This window comes from Sturnira hondurensis, unplaced genomic scaffold (genome assembly GCF_014824575.4).
Source record: "Sturnira hondurensis isolate 20B ecotype Veracruz unplaced genomic scaffold, ASM1482457v3 Scaffold0001221, whole genome shotgun sequence".
NCBI lineage: Eukaryota > Metazoa > Chordata > Mammalia > Chiroptera > Phyllostomidae > Sturnira > Sturnira hondurensis.
Window position 1 is genome coordinate 4,676,764 of NW_028073852.1, and position 16,645 is coordinate 4,693,408.

The 16,645-nt window shown below is 60.2% G+C and overlaps 1 protein-coding gene across 2 annotated transcripts in view; it reads right to left on the reverse strand.

The window, feature by feature from the left end:
* Nucleotides 1–16,645, reverse strand: part of SLC38A12 (solute carrier family 38 member 12) — a 44,573-nt gene that overhangs the window by 16,236 nt on the left and 11,692 nt on the right. The window contains exons 6-8 of one of the 2 annotated variants that reach the window (XM_037066050.1): nucleotides 16,054–16,134; nucleotides 12,642–12,741; nucleotides 12,093–12,198 (exon numbers count right to left, since the gene is read on the reverse strand). In XM_037066050.1, the coding sequence (XP_036921945.1) occupies nucleotides 12,093–12,198; nucleotides 12,642–12,741; nucleotides 16,054–16,134 (287 nt within the window). Of the gene's footprint in view, nucleotides 1–12,092; nucleotides 12,202–12,641; nucleotides 12,742–16,053; nucleotides 16,135–16,645 lie in introns of both variants that reach the window. The other variant, XM_037066049.1, reaches the window with a different exon arrangement.

Here is a 16,645-nt window from a genome sequence, read left to right on the forward strand (position 1 = left end):
TTAGCACTGCCTCCCTCCTTGCTCTGGGCTGGGGGGCAGGGGTCTCTCTGTCACCTGACAGGGGTGGTGAAGCGACAGGTCTCCGAAGGTTGCATGGCGGGTGTCACCCGGCGACCCCCCCCACAGAGGCCCCGTTGGGCTGGGACGCATGGGCACAGCAGGGGGCTCGGGGGTCGGGGGCCAGCCCAGGCGCAGAGGGCAGTGTGCCGATGGCCCAGCAGAGCTCTCTGGACCAGCCCCGGAGGTCCCTTTAAGTGGTGGAGGGAAGGGGTGCCTGGCCTGCCGGGCTGTCCCCAGGGAGGGGGTGGTGGTGGGGAAGAGTCAGTTGGGTTCATGGTGACTCAGCGGGAGCCCATCCCTGCAGGGACCTGCACTTGCACGCGACCTTGAAGTGCGGTGAAGGAGTGTTCAAGGGTTCTATTTTTGTTTCTCAAGTGGCTCTGAACATTTTGATTTGGGAGCTTTCATCTTCCCGACTTGAATGACAACGTCTAGGGCACCATCCACCAAAAGGAGGAGAACTCTGGGGCATCAGGGGACCGCATGGGGGCCACAGGCTTCAGGGCCATGAGGCGTGTCCACCCAGCACCCCCAGCTCAGAGTGCGCTACCCTGGCATCCGACCCCCCCAGTCATACCTGCCCCCTCCCCACCTCTCACCCAGGACGCACTTGGGAGATGCTTCCCGAGTGGGTGAAAAGGTCGAGAGTCAGGCGGGCTGAAAGAGAAACCTGGAGAGTCAAGGCCTGGGCATTTCACAGGCGTGTGCTCCTCGAGCGCAGAGGGTGACTCGGTGAACCCAATTGCTAGCTCACGGCGTCCTTCAGCAGAGCCGAGTCTGCTCGTGTCGAAGAGTTGGTCCCACTCTGTGTGAGAGACTGCGGAGACACGTGATGTCGCTGGCTGTCATGGAAAAGTGGGCCTCTGGCTGCTACAAGACACCAAGCCCCCAGGAGGGGAGAGTGCTGAGCCCGAGGCAGCTTCTCGGCATGGACGCAGACGGGCCAGGGCGGTGAAACCTCAGCAAACTGTGAAAATACTGGCGAAGGGTCACCTGGCCCGGCTGCCATCCCCCTCGCCCTCTTATTGGACAAGACTGCATGCCTGCGTTCTGTTTCACCTGAAAGGCCAGATGGTACCCGATGGTGGGCAGACGCCCAAGAATTTGATGCCAAAGCTGCAACCTTTGTGGTTTGGGGGGAAAGATAAATATGGTGGAAAACCCACACAGTCATCACTCCACGACTATAAGCCACTGGGGTTTATAAAGGACAGTCTGGCTGCTCGTGGTGTGAAAGAGGGAGGTGAAGCCCACACCCTGTGCCCAGGTAGAAAGACGGAGGCTTGACCTTGAACTAGGACTTTAAGACCTTAGGCCGAGGAGCTGGCAGGGACGGAGGGTGTGTGTGTGGGAGGCTGAGGGGGGTGGGGGCTCTGCCTGGAGGTACAGGCCTGACTCTGGGGTTGGCGCCTGCCCTGGCACCGCACCGCCCGCTTCTGGTTGCTCCCCTCCACCCTCAGCCCTGAAGACAGGTGTCCCTGTACCCTGGCCGAGGAGTAGATTCTGCCCTGCAATGAGGCGCAGAGGATGGTGGGGCCTCTGGGAAAGGTGGGGCCAGCTGGGCGGGGCGGGGGGGGGGTTTCCTGGCTGGGGCGGTGGCCACCAGCTGTGGTGTGCAGCCCTGAGGCGGATGGAGAGACTCGCCCAGTGGTGGTGGCCCACCCGAGGGTGGCCTTGTTTATCCCAGCAAGCCCCCGTGAGGCCCCATGCTGGCTTCAGACAGAGCCCTGCCCCGGGGAGCTCACACAGGTAGAGCAGCTGCAGAGAAACATGTGAAAGTCCCAGGAACACCACGGCAGGGGCGAGGGGAGGAGTGTGGGCTGCAGGAGCCTTGGAGTGAGGGCCCCTGAACTCAGTCCGGAATAAGTGCTCACTGGACTCGAGTGAGGAAATGGCAAGACGAGGCCTCGGAGCTGGGAAGGAGCCCTGTGTCTCTGGAGGGTGGTGGCCAGTGTGGAGAGAGAAGCTTCCAGAATGAGACTGGAGCAGACGATGCCAGGTGGATTTAGACACTGCCTTACTGAGAACAGCTTTTAAAGGGCTGTAAGCAGGGAAATGACAGATTCACTGTAGTCAGTAGGGCTGAAAGAATGAAATTCCAGAAGAGGAAAAGCTGCTTGACCTTGGGGGGGAGCCTCCTACTGGGAGGGGCCTGGCCTCCCCAGGGAGTAGGGCCTCTCTGAGGACAAGCGTGGTGGCCCCAGGGCTCTCCTGCCTCCCATGCGAGAGGAACTCCTTCCTGTTCTAATGGGAGCAATTTGAATCCTCTGAACTTCAAGCTCTGGGAGGCGGGAGGTGGGGGGCTCCCTGCCCACCCAGCTTGGCTGCAGCAGACATGCTGTCCAGGTCCTTGCGACGAGCCTGGGGTCGCAGCGAGGAGGGTGGGAGTGCCCAGGGCAGGCTGCAATATAGCCTCTGGGGCAAAAGGGAATGGGTACGGGGGTGGGGGGGGTGTGGGTGGGCAGTGGGAAAGCTCGAGAGAGCAGCATAGTCCCACCGTCCTTGGGCTGAGTGGGCAGATCAGAGATGAAAACTTCCCTGGGCACCAAGGCTTGGTCTCCTGGCTCTCACTTTTTAGCCACTGAGATCTCTGCATGGAGGGAGAATCAAACCAGCTGAGTCTCGGTCCATCTCTGCAGAACGCCAGCGAAGAGAGGATGGGTGCATGGCATTGCCTGCCCAGGGCTGCTCCTGGAGAGTGGGGCCTGGGAGGAACTGGGCTGCCTCGCACACCCAGAGGGCTGGAGGCATTCATCTAGCTTGGCCGCCTGAGCCAGGGGCTGGGAAGGGGCAGTCGGGACCAGGCAGGGTCAACTGGTCCTTCCAGGCCCTCAGCATAAGAGGACTCGGGAAGAGGTAGGCTGGGGAGTGGGCTGCACACCTCGGACTGTCGTGAGTGATGCGGGCGGGGAGCCTCGGGGCCATCAACCCTGCCCCTCAGCCCCCCACTCTGTGGGGAACCCGGCTGCCCAGACGCTCTGGGTGAGGCGCAGTGTGTCTGCCCCTGGAGCTCAGAGCCCGAGGGGCTGTCTGCATCTCTGGTTACCTGCAGAAATCCGATTGCTCCCGGGGCCCCTGCTCGGGGCTGTGAGGGGCAGAGCCATCGCCCTCTGTCACCTCAGCAGCCTGGTGTTTGTGCGTGAGAGGTGCCAGGTGACTGCGGCAGATGCTCTCGCTCCTCCCCTGCTCGTTCCAGCTCTACCGCTGGTCCCTGTGCAGCAAGAGCGGGTGGCGGCGGGAGGGAAGGAGTCAGGTGCCAGAACACGGGGGGCCCTGCCGAGAGGAGCCGCACAGGAGCTGGCTCCACCCCTCTGCCCGCTGACGTGTGGCCTCGAAATAGACCCAACAGAGCAGGGTTGGAACAGGACTCCTTCCCGGCTCTGAGTAACCTTGGAGGCGGGGAAGGCGGGGAAGGCGGTGGGGAGCAGTCAGGCCGGCTGATGTACACACTCAGTCCAACGGGGTGTACGAAGTCACAGCAATGACCCCCAGCGTCTTCCCGGGTCAACGGGAAGTGGGGCCCTTCTGTGGGGCCAATGCACTGTGGGCTCCGAGAGGTAGCCCAGAGCACCGCCCACAGGGACCCAGGAGGGACCTGCGGGAGCCCTTTCCCTTGGGGACACTCAGAGTCTGACAGCGCTTTGATTGGAGCAGGAGGGATGCTGTTCGTGGGCACCAAAGTGCCCGAGGCAGCCACTCCAGTGTGTTAGCAGTGACGCCTGGCTGCTGTCTGTCCCTGGAAGAGGCAAGGCACAGGAGGTCTCCGATCGCTGCCTGCAGACACGGCTCGGGAAGCTGTTCCCTAAGAAAAACCAGACCAGGCACACCTGGGAGTGTCGGCCCTCGAAGGGGACAGGACACCGAGTCGGCCTCAGCACTGGTTAAAGGCACAGGCTCCTGGGCCTCACAGTCTGCTGCACTAGGCCTGAGCTGGGACCCAGGCACCTCCGCGTTTCCCAAGTGCCCGAGGGCGGTCCTCTCATGCCAGCTGGTCCTGGGGCCAAACTCAGACAGTGGAGGCTCCCACTGCTGACCTGGTCAAGGGAACGGGCTGGGCAGTACCTTCTGGAGGCCGGTTCCCTGCCTCGGATGGAGCCAGCCTCCCTGCACCGGTGAGGAAGAAGGCGCCAGAACTGCTTGGACGTCCCGAGGACTCTGTGTGTGTGTGTCTCCCAGCCCTGGTTGGCACCCGGCACCTGGCCCGGCGGTCTCGTCCCTGCTCTGTCAAGGTTTCCAGAGCCCGTCTCAACCTGTGACTACAAGTTCTTCCCATGGCCAAACTCGGTGTGTCCCCCACGCTCTGTGCCCCTGGACTCACACCTGCCACACGGCATCTGCAGGGCAACGCCACCTGCGGTCCCTCCCTTTGCACTTGAAGGCTTACTAAAATTGACCTGTCTCCTCTCAGCTAACCCCGGGAGAAATCCCAAGCTCGTGCTAATTAACCAGCAGTTACTTATTCATATGCACAGAAACAGTTCATCTCTGCCCTGTGGCTGTCAAGCCCCTGTCCCAGGCACCTTCCTGCTAGCTTCCGGAAACCCTCTGAGGCTCTTGGCCGCTGTCCCCTCGGGGCCAGCCTGTGGTCTAGAGAGTTTGCCACAGACACTTTCATTCTCTGCAAGGCCCAAAAGGCACTGTGGAGGGGCAAAGTTATTACTTTAGAAAGAGTGCTTATTTAATTAAACAATTACCGCAGAGGCCCTCGGGTCCCATTTAGGAAGGCTCTGGATTCTTCTTATAGTAGACACCCTGTAAGGAGACTGAGTATATCAGGAAGCCGCATGGCCTCACGGAACTCTGCAGGGTTGTTGAAAGCGCCCCGCACCCATCGACGGGCTCAGAGCACCAGAGAGACACGCAGCCGGAGGAGGAACATGGCTTGGCATGGAGTTTTCCTTCCAGTTAGCACAAAATACTTAAGGGTACTCCAGGTTACTTAAGACTACTGGGAAATTGTTGGATTCCTTAAACTACAGTTTTTTCCTCTGGGGGAAATAAAGCAAAAAAAAATGGTGGGGGAGAATAGGGGACCTGAAATTCCCAATTGGGACATTTCTTTCAAGAATAGTTATTTTTAGCTCTTGGCCCAGAAAGGGGAGACCTGGAAGCAGAGGGGCCGCAGAGCGTGGCGACAGCCTGGGCTGTGGTGTGGTGGGGGTCTGCCCGGAGCAGCTCCTTGGGGGGAAAGAGTGAACGCACGCACAGGTGGGCAACCAGGGGCGGCAGGCACGCGCCCGACTGGGCCCCTCACAGATGAGGGGGTTCTGGCCGAGCGCTCTGCCTGGGACCGGTGTGAAGCGTGCTGGACACCGTCCTGGGGAAGCGCAGTGCAGAGGTCCCCAGCAGGGGGAGCGCTCCCCACGGAGGCCTATTTGGAAGCTTCCCAACCAAACTGGCCTGTGCATAAGTATGGGCCGTGGGCATGTACTGGAGCTCCAGAGACGGGCTTCTAAAAGTTCTATTTATAAAGGCTTCATTCTCACAGAACAACATTTAAAACACACTAGGGGAAACTAAGTACTTAAGAGAAACCTGTGGTGAGTCCTTCTGTAAAGTAACGCATCATTTTGTAACAAATAATCAGCCCCCCTCGTTTGTTTTCTACTCTTGGGTGTTCAGATAATGGGGTTCATTAAGAATTGTTACGTACACGGGGGGGTGGCGAGATTATGGCACACAGGGTAATGTCCTGTCTTGATGTCTTTCTCTGGGTGAACTTGGGGATGGGGGCAGAATGAAAGGGTGAGAAACCGGGTAAGTCAGACTAACACTTTCCCAAGTGCTCGGAATAAAAGGGGCTCGCCTCGGGCGAGTGGCATTTGCAAGACACACTCATTCCTTTCCAGACCAGAGACGGGGTGGAGGTTGCAGGGACAGGGACACACTGGAGCTGCCCCTGTGAGGGCGGCGCCTGGCAGCTCCCCTGGCTCAGGAGAGGCAGCAGGACGCAGGAGGGCCCAACTAATGCCAAAGAGCAGCTTTGCAGGCTTGGGGGAGGGGCGGGGATTGTCCTGTAGAGACCACTCCCGTGGGCTTGTGACCCAGATTCCCACAGATGGTGACCTTCCTGGGAGCGTGGAGAAGGGGCTCAGGGCGTTGAGCGTCATCCTCCAAGCTGGTGTGCCAGGCACTGGCCATGGAGAGGTGGGGTGTGGTGAGGTGCCTGGGCCTTGGGCGGGAGGGGGCCTGACGGCGGTCACTGTGGCCCAGGGAGGCACTACCCCGGTCTCCTGGGACAGGTGGGGCTGGTCCACAGCAATGCTGGGCAACAGCCGGGCAGGCACTGGGGACGGACCGGAGGCCGTGTCCAGACAGCAGTGGCAGTGGGGGAGGGGCGACGAGAGAGCGGGGGCTCACGAGGTCTCTCGGCAAGAGTTTGACGGGAAAACCACCGTGTTGGAGTGAGTGACAGGGGAACCTGAACTTCATTTAGAAAGGGCCGGGCTGGAGCGCACATCAGAACACAAGAAGCGATTCCCGGGACGAGATACAGTGACAGTCCCCTAGTGGGAAACAAGAAGAAAATCACAGGCCTGTCCCTGTATTATTGATTTTCTTGACAAAGAAAGAGACCAGCTGGTCCTTTAAAGTCGGTCACTTCAACCTGGGCACTGGTCGTCACCGGAAGCTGGAGTTCACTCAACATCAGACACCCCGACCCTGTGTGGGTGGCGGGCACGCACACCCTAGGGTGTGTGCAGAAGCTCACCCCTCCCCGAGACCCAGCGTCATGAAAAGCAAGCACAGGTTCAGCACGTGGTTGGGGTGGGGATGGGGCGCTGTTTGCTGGGACAGGGGTCCTGCAGTGGCTGGTGCCCACAGAGATAGAGAAGCTGGCCGAAGACACTGCAGGCCACGGACTCGCACAAGCCCAGCCGACTGGGCTGTGGGAGCTGCTTTGCCCACTGCACCTGCACCTTCCCAGGGCAAGTAGGGAGGAAAGGGGGAGAGGCGAGAAAACACCACCTTCCTGGCACCTACCCAGGGCACTGAATGAGGAGGGGCGCTGCCATCCAGAAAAGGGGGGCTGCCCTGGCCCATGTACTGAGCGTAGGGCCCTGCTGTGTCTCCAGGCAGGACCGCCCCCCAGGCCCTCCATCAGGCTGGCCCATCTGTCCCGCCAGGTCCTCTGAGGCCGGGGGGGCGGTGGTGGTGCGGGGGGGGGGCACCCTTCCCAGCTGCCTATGCTTCATTCCACTCCAGCGTGCCGACGCCTCACAAGCACGGGGGCCACATTCACACGGCCTCCTGCTGGAGGTGCGCCCCCAAGAGTCCCCAGGTCCTGTGAAGTCCCTGCTGCCGCTATGGTGTGCTCCACATGAATGTTCCCTTCTCCCTGGTCCTGGAGGCCTCTAGGCCACCTCTGGCCCCGGGACTGGTGAGAATAAATATGCAAGTGCTGGCAGCCGTGACCCACTTATCAGCAGAGGCCACGGCCCCGGGGCGCAGCAGCTGACGCCGACAGAACACAGAGGAGGACCGCTGTAGGGGAAGGGAGACGTCCTTGGGAGACGCCTTCAATTCCAACGCCCTCTGAGTGGATGGAGGTGGGGGGGTCTGCTTCCCTATCTCGGAGCCAAGCAAGGAGTTGCAGGGCGGACAGCAAATCGATGAGGCGGGCAAGCAGGATATGCAGACGCGGGTCACTGCACAGACACTCTCCTCCGGTGGCGGCGCCCCAACCCCCTGCTAACGCAGCTCGAAGGGCGGAGGGACAGGCGAGGCCTGCGCCCTCCTCCCCGGGCCTGGCAGCAGGGCTGGAGGCCTACGAGCTGGCTGCTGTCCCTGCCTCAGCTCCGTGACCCTGGGGAGTCATAGCCTCCAAGTCCCAGCCGTCTCTGCTGTGCAGTGGGAAGAGGCCATGGATGGCACCGCGCGGCCCAGAAACAGAAGTAGGAGCAGTTGGCACCGTGTCCCGTCAGTGGAAGACAAACCACAGCAGGACCAGCCGCAGCTCAGCGCGTTGCCCCCTGCCCCACCCCCAAAGGTGATGTTTTAAGAAGAAACCGTTTGTTTTAAAAAGAGGACTGCACACAGTTTTAAATGTCGCAAACAGACAGCAGCCAAGTGTTGCTGTGTAAGACGGAGCCAAGGTGGGGTCAGAGGACATGCCTCCCGGCAGAGAAAGACAAACAGGGCTCTTGGGGAGGCCAGGGAGGACCCTTCCGACACCTTAGCCCTGGTTCGCAGACTTCCTACTCCTCTAGGAAGAGGGAGAGTCCAGCAGACAGAACTGCCCCGAGGCCTCTGAGGCACGCCCTGTTTATTCAAGGGGCGTCTGGAGGGAATCTGGGGAGAACCCCTCTGTCCAGCGGAGGATGGCGGGTCATCTGCTGGGCACTTGGAGGCCACGTCTTTCTCCCCAGCCACCCATGCCCTGGAGGAGGATCTCACAGCTCCTGCATCCAAGGCAGGAGGACAAGCCAGGGTGACCTTATCCTGTTCCCAGGCAGCCCACGAGGGGCCCCCTGCTCAGCACGGCCAGTTTGCGACCCGGTCTCCAGCCAGGGTGAGCTCCCTTCTGCCATCTGCACTCCCGGCTCTGCTCGGCCAGGACCTGCTGGGCTGCCGGTGACCCAGCATTTGCCCACCTGTAAGTGGCATATGCCACTCCTGCGAACGGCAAGGAGCCTTCAGCACTTGGGGAGTCCCACTGTACCCCCAGGGCTTGCCTCTGACACTCCTGGGGACGAGGCAGGGACAGGGTCCAGGCCCCGGGGGAAGGGAGGTGAGTGACAAGCGGGAAGCACTGCAAGGGTGAGGAAGTGCATGCAGCAAGGGCGCTCGGCCGTGTCCTGGGGGCTGTGACGCACGTCCTACTTCCTGGGCACTGGAGACAGTCCGACTCCAGACGGGACTGATTCACACACAGCCCTGTCACGTCCCCAGTGGTCCCTGCCCCTGCTTACTGTGTGGGAAAGAATGAAATGCTGAAGTCTGGCTTTGTCTCCAACCAGAGCAGGAGAAGCTCTGAAGAAAGAACCCCAAGCTGCCCCAGCCCGGAGGCAAGGTTACGGACCGAAAAGGCTGGGGCAGCACACTCCTACTTGATCCTTCCAAGGAGCAGGAGGGGCGGTGAGGGAGGGGGGTGGTCCTGGGAATCCAAGACCTGCCAAAAGCAGGTCCCCGGGTCAATTCTCATGGGCCCTCATAACAGGGCCCAGGTCATTGCTGGCCCCAGCTGCGGCCACTTGCAGGGATGCCCTCAAGGGCTCATGTAACTCACAGGATCCCCCCACCTCACAGCACCCTGTAATGTGGCCACTCGGAAGATGGAGGGGGAGAAACGGACTCATATCAGCTGTGAAGCAACCGGAGAATGTGGGTGGAGGTCGCAGGGCGCAGGAGGGCGGAGGAATTTTCCATTTGTTAAGGTCAAGGGCTCTCGGAGAGGCCGCTGGGAGCTGCTGGCAGAGAAAGCTCCCTTCCTGCAAGTGATCCCGATGCTGCTCACAGCCCAGCCTCTGGGCAGAGCTAACGTCCCACGTGTTCTCACTCTGTGTGCACCTCGGCGCTCCCAGGAAGACACAGAGGAGACCGTTTCCAGAGGACGTTCTGAAAATTAAGCCACAAAATAAAAGCCTGTATCTTCACCCCCAAGAACACACTGCCCCGGAATAGCAACGAAGTGGTCCCTAGGAGGCCCTGTCAAACACGCAGGCCCAGATGGGGGCGCCCTCTCCCCAGGACAGCGAGGTGACCAGCCGGGGTCAGAGGTGACCAGCCGGGGTCAGAGGGCGCTTTACCTCCGCTCGCTGCCAGGCCAGACCCCTGGGTGAAGTCTGACTGGCAGCAAAATGAGAGCGAGCTGGTGGAAAGGGGCACAGGGGACTCGGACGGGACAGATGACCTTCTGAACATGAACGACTGGGTGGGGGGCAAGGAGAAATGACAACCCTCGTGCCCTGTGATCCAAGGAGGCCACTTGGGAAGATGCCATCATCTCTGGCAACAGCGAGGCCAGGACCCAGGAAGGGAGCCCCGCCCGCCAACCCCTCCTCCTCAGGATTTGCCCCTCGACCTTGCAGAAAGGGACGAAGACTGCCCAGTGTTCAGGGTCAGGAGACACTGTCCCACAGAAGCCACAGACCCTGAGAGACACGTCCAAAGTTGTAAAGCAACTTCAGAGTCAGAGGCAAGGACCATCTTCCTGAAATTTCTCCAAACAAGGCAAAGGAGCACATCCGAACCGAGAACCTTCCAAGCAAACCAAAGCCCCGCGCTGTCAGTGGGCTGGGGGTGGGGAGGGAGGGTGGCGAGAACCCAGAGAGAACAGGCTGTTTTCGCCTGCCCTTTGCTTCCTGTTTCTGCGGCTTTTGCAGCCTGGTGGCAATTAGCTCCATGAGTTGTAAGTACGACATCTGGGAGACGCAGGCAGTGATTAATGCCAGTCTGCTTTCCTCAAGGGTTGCTCTGCTCTGGAGAGAGCTGCTGAGATTCAGGGAGCGAGGCTTCCATCACGTGGGAAGTTTACAGGACTAGGTGAAGGAGTGATTTAATAAGGCAATAATAAGGCTTCTAAATAATTTACTTGGCCAATGGCAGCTGCCAATATTCCCACGGCTCCCTCCCTCTCTCCACCGGTGGAGGGTGGAGTGTGACAGGCAGACTCTGCACAGACTCCAGTGGCCGCCGCGGGCGAGACCTGCCCGAGGGGCTCCATCGCAGTCCCTCTGCCCTGGACCTGCTGCCCTGTCCTTGCCCAGCCTCTCGGGCCTGTCCTCCACCCCCTCCTGCCCATGCCAGCCAGAGACCCTGGTGGGGAGTTACACTCACCAGCGCCTCTGCCAGTTTTATCAATCACGGCCTGTTGAAGCGCTAAGAGGCTAGCAGGCCTGGACTCTCCTGGCTGCCCTGCCCAGTTACTCTGCCCACCCCGCAGGTGGGGCAGCGAGGAAGGGGGCCATGAAGTCAATCTGCTTCCAAGTTACCCCAGGGCCTGCGGAGGGGGAGCTCGGACACAACTCTGCTCCCAGACTGCTCCCAGCCAGGGCCGCGCATGTGGGCGGAGCTGCAGGGACACCCGCCCGACGTGGAAGTACCGAGCAGGAAGCAGCTCTCTCGTGGATCGGGCCACAGGCTCCTCCAGCAGGCCTACGGGATGGGGTGGGGAGGCCGAAGCAACCGCTCGGCAGCCATGGGGGCCAACCAGTTCGGACCCAACACCACCGCGGGCGGGGCCTGCGGACACCGTTGCCAGGACAGGCATAGTTAAGAGGCCAACTCCCGGAAACGCTTCGCCGCCTCCCGGCCCTGCCTCCCGCCTCCAAATCAGCTAAGTGGCCACGTGTCAAACTGCGCGTCACCTGGCACACCTAAATTTGTGTCAAGGCTGAGGAGGACCAAGAGGAAGCAGAATATTAATAGACACTGCAAAAGGGAAAGAGAAACATTGCCGAGTCCCGCCCGCCGAGCAGGCAGAGATGAATGACTGTCTGGTTTGGTATCTTATTGCCTCCTCTCCCCTCCGCCCCCGCCCCCGGCACAAAGCAATCAAGGAGCCTGGAGATTCATCATCCTCCCTGGCCGGCGGGGAGCAGGGAAGACAGGGAGAGCCCAGGCTGACCCTCGCCAGCGTGGAGAGCCCGGTACGGTCGGGGGTGGCCAAGGTGGGGCTCAGCCCTGCCTGCCCAGTCAGGAAACCCGATGCTCGCCCTTGCGCTCCTGGGCTGGCCAGGAGGGAGGCCAAACACGGAACATCTCCGGAAAGTCGGCCCCGGCACTCCCGCAGAGCTTTGCTAAGAGTGCCCCAAACCCAAGTGAGGTTTATAAGAGCTCACCGCCCTAGAGCTGGCAGAGACCTGAATGCCGATTCCAAACCACGTGTAACTGAGGCCCGGGAGCCAGGACCCTCTGGGCTACAGTCTTGGTGACACAACCTGTTTTCTGCCCGGGACCTCGACCTCGGGGCCCCAGCCGTCAGCCAGAGTGGGAGCCACGCAGACCCTTCCCTGGGGGCTCCAGCAGAGGCAGAGGCCACTCACTGACCCCGGGCCTTCGGCGCTGGGGGCAGAGGCCAGGCCACTCACCAGATAGATGCGGTAGGCGTCCACCCGGCGCAGGGGCCCCCAGCACTGGTCCGTGTCGTTGCGCTTGGCATCGGCCTCCAGGCCGCAGGAGTCATTGCCAGTGGCGCTGCTGATAAAGAGAACAGGGGCTCAGAGGGTCCCCCGCCCGGCTGGAAGCACATGGCACAACGTGGCTGATAATCAGCAACCAGGGAACCTCCACTGCCCTCCAGCTGCTTTCGGCCCAACGATGGGACTGTCCCCGGACCCCAGCTTCCCAGCCCTTTCTAGGGCATGCATCTATCACTTGTTCCTGTCACACCCCCACAAGCCCCTGGGGGGCTCCCTGTCACCTTCCCAATGGGGCGGGGCAGGGGACAGCAGTGTGCAGTGTGTCTCTGAAGGACAGAGTGCACAGCCGGCCGTGGCCGTGCAGAGAAGCCCGCGGGCACCTGCATTCCCTGGAGCTGAAGGACCCCCCTGGCATCACGCTGCTGCCCCCAAAACTCCGCCCTGACCGCCCGAGGTGCCCAGGCGGCTACGCGAGAGTTGGGGCGAGGGGACGCTCACCAGGACACCTGCATGAGGGAGAAGGGCACGGCCGCGGCGTAGATGGCCAGGTCCCCGTACAGGTAGACGATGATGCAGAAGTAGAACAGGTTGACCCCCACTGAAAGGAACGGGGTCATCAGGCGGGGGCCCCCCGGGGCATCTGCCTTCTTTTGTGAGGGCTCCCTTTCTCCCCTTCCAGGGCCTTTGGTTCTCCAGGCTGCGTATTTTACCCAAAAAGAATGAGAAAAAGACCCCACAGTCCTATTTCTTGCTCTGGCTATACTGTGATGCTGGCAAGAGACCCACTTGCCTGTGACCTTCACCCGAGAGGACACTAAGTGAGGCCTGGAGGGTTGGAGAGGTTCTGAACCCAGACAGGTGCCTGGTGAGTGTGAGGTGTGGACCGGTTGGGGAGGAACCAGAGGTGCCTTCAGGCTCGGGATGGGAGCCCGGGGAAGGGGGCGGAGGGGGCCCAGCCAGGGGCCTCGGCCAGGGCCCCTTCATAGCCACACACAGGACCCAGGATAAAAGACTGCTACCGAGGAACCGGAAAGCAAAGAGGAGGTAACAGGAGACAGCCCAGCTTCTGAGCTGAAATCGAGAGGGTAAAAGCCCTAGATTTCCAAAGACCAGATAAAAGCCAAGCCCCGGAGGGGCAAGGGAGAGGGAGCGGCAGGCGCAGAGCTCAAGGAGGGCTCACTCTCCTTCTGGAAGCATTTGCGAGGGAGGAGGCTCGCTCTGCGGAGGCAAACCCTGGTCCCTTCTGCTGCCAGGAGGGGCCTGAACTGAGAGCTGGGAGTGCAGGCGCTGCCCCAGTCCGGGCAGCGGGGGTTCCACCTGTGCCAAGTGCCCTATGTGACTCCAGCCACAAAGACTCTGAAAAACGTCTCTGGGCCCCGCAACCTCAGGGTCACACCCCGACAGCTGGTCTCCAACTCCAGTCCAGAATGACCGCTCATTTTGATGTCACTGGTCTCAAGCTGCTGGCTTGGCTGGACACAGAAAGCAAAATGAAGTGACAGTTCCCCTCTAATGCTGGTGGGTTGGAAAGGCCTCTAGGGTCCCCACAGGAAAGCCGAGGACATGTTCCAACCGGGCTACATGAGGTCGGCTCTGCCCCCAGGAGTCTGAGGAGAAAAAGACCAGGAAAAAGCGGTTCTTGAAAGAACCCAGAATGGCCTCAGACAGGCTCGCTGTCCAAGCTCGGCGGCCCCTGGGGGCTGCCTGCCACTCCAGGCTCCAGGTACAGCCCGTGTCCCCGCTTGTCCTTCTGCTCTGACAGCAGTGCCTCTGCAGGGCGGCCCAGTCCCTTCCCCACGCCCAACCTTTCCTCCACCTGTCCATGGGGTCCAGCGTCAACTCTGCTTATGAACTGCCACTGGTCCGCCCTGATCAATGAATTTCATTACTAGACACGAAACGGGAGGATCAATGAACTGAAAGGACCGCAATGAGTAGGCCTGGCGTTTCTAATCACAGGAAATGAGTCTGGACTCTAAGGGAGGCCAGAGGTGCTGCCTTCACCCCTGCGGAGGGGCGGCCCTCCCAAAGGTGAAGGCAGCAATCTGTAGATTAGGGATCCGGCAGGGCAGGGGTTCTCAACTGGGGGCAGTTCTGTCCCCCGGCCCCAACGGGGGACATCTGACGATGTCTGAGGACACTTTTGGTTGTCATAACTGGCAGGTGCTGCTGGCAACTAGAGTGTCGAGGGCAAAGACGCTACTCAGCATCCAACAAGGCCCAGGGCGGGCCCCACGACGGAGAGTGGTGCGGCCCAAACGGCACGAGTGGAGCCCGAGAAACCCCGAGCGGACGGGAAGAAGGCTCGCGCTGAGTGGGCGGCTGTTCTCACTAACGTGCTTTTTTTCTTTTTTTGCACTTTAAAAAAAGATTTATTTATTTGTTTTTAGAGAGAGAGAGGGAGAGGAAGAAAGGGAGAAAGAGATGGGGAGAAACATCAATCTGTTGCCTCGCGCCCTCCTCCTACTGGGGGCCTGGCCGGCAACCCAGGCATGTGCCCTGACTGGGAATCAAACTGGCGACCTTTTAGTTCACAGGTTGGCACTCGATCCACTGAACCACACCAGCCAGGGCTATTTTCTATTCAGTTTAGGCCAATGGGAGTCTAGGCCATGGGGGAGGAAAGGCAAAACAAACCCCCAAGTTCCTCGAATTCTTAAAAAGAAATCAGGCTATAAAATGTGAACATCAGAAAGGACATCTAGAAGGTACATTTTCTTTCAAAAGCTTGCAAGAGGAAGGAGAGTGCGTACAGCTTCTGGGAAGAAATGTTTGTGCTCTCTTATCTTAGCCTAATAAGCCTGGGAGAGGTGGAGATGGAACAAACCAAAGACACAGACAAGGGCAGACACAACCAATCTGGTTTTCACAGACTGGAAACCCTCTATGACGCTGGCAGACCCTCGGGCCACCTGCGGCCGATGATCACAATCTTTCAGACCAGACAGTCAAACACACCCCCGACGATAAATCGCAGAACGCTTCCTATCCTCCAAAGCAGCCAAGCGGCCTCCAATTTCCCCAACCCCACTCCGCTCTCAGTCGGCACAGCCACGTTCGAGACGGAGAAGAACCGGTGGGCGTGCGCCCCCCTGCAACAGGGGCTGTGACACGGACACAGGAAAATCTGCCAGGGTCACTGCAAAGGCAAGGATTTCTTAGGATGCGTCTGACTCTGGAGAGGAAAAGCAGGATTGGCCATTAAAAAACCAAACTCTTAAACAGCTCCTCTTCCCAAAGAGCAAGATTGACCATGGCGGTATGAGATGTTATTGCCCAAACACCCAACAGCCCAGCACCTGAGCTGGGTCCTTTCAGCTTGCAGCCAAGCCCCTAGGGAGCCGGGAGAGTGTGGGGAGAGTGTGGGGAGAGTGTGGGGAGAGGTGCTGAGACGCTCAGATTCCAGGCAGCAGACCTGTGTGCGGGCTCCCAGCGCCCTCTGCTGGCCACGAGGAAGAGCCAGACAGAAACACACACACGTGCAGCAGAGCCCATCACGCCACAAGGCAGCCAGCTGCTCTGTTGTCCTATGTACAAGAAGAGCCCAGAAGAAAAGAGCCGAGTGGGACGCAGTCAAGCGAGAGGCACAAAATGACCAGCCAGCCTCCATGGGTTTCTTCTGAAAATCTGCTTAGGATTCCTGCCCTCTACATTCAGTAGGAGACGGGCAGCCACCTCCTCACTCCTAATGCTGACGGGGTGGGGGTGGGGGGTAGGGTGGGTGGAGATCCAAGAAAGCCACGCAAAGCTCCCCAGGTGCACCTGAGCAGGGGCAGGTTGGCAATCCGCTGCTCCTGCTCCCCACTGCCTGCCCTTCTCTTCTGTCAAGTGGCCCACATTCCAAGTACCGGGTCAGCAGGAAGGACCAGCCCTCCCCATGCCCTCGCCCCACCTGGGAAAGAGCCTGTACCTTTATTGAAGAACATGGAGGCCATCTGTCCCATCTCCACCCGGTCTGTGATTTCAAAAAGGTTCAGAGACCCGCGTCTCTCTGTGGAGCCAGAGGACAAGGAAGAGGAGGTGGTTGGTTCTAGAGAGGCTGCTGAGTGTTCCAAACCCTCCAGAATGATGAAAGCCCCAAGGGCTTCAAGCTCGGGAGAAAACATTTCCTAACGCTTCAGAGAGGAAGCGTCTGAAGACCCTCTGGCTGCACGGTGCTCAGCCAGGCTGGGCCGGGACAGGGATGGGACTGCAGGCGTGCGTCGGTGCGGGTGTGAGAGTATGTGTGTGTGGTGGGACCGGAGGAAGGACAGAAGCCAGAGACCCGGTTTGTACTACCAGCTTCCAGGGTGGGCCGGGCCCTGGACCAGGTGTTCACCGCCTTCCAGAACAGCAGGACGGGCGAAGCTGGGGAGCAGAGGTTAGCAAGTTTGCTGGAGCTGGCAGTGTGAGTCGGTGCTGGAGCTGGGGGCAGGGTGGGGGCGGGGGGAGCCTGCGCCCCGGCTCCTGAGCTGAGCTCTTCTTACTCTACCTCGGTGCCTACCCAGGAACCCCCACCANTG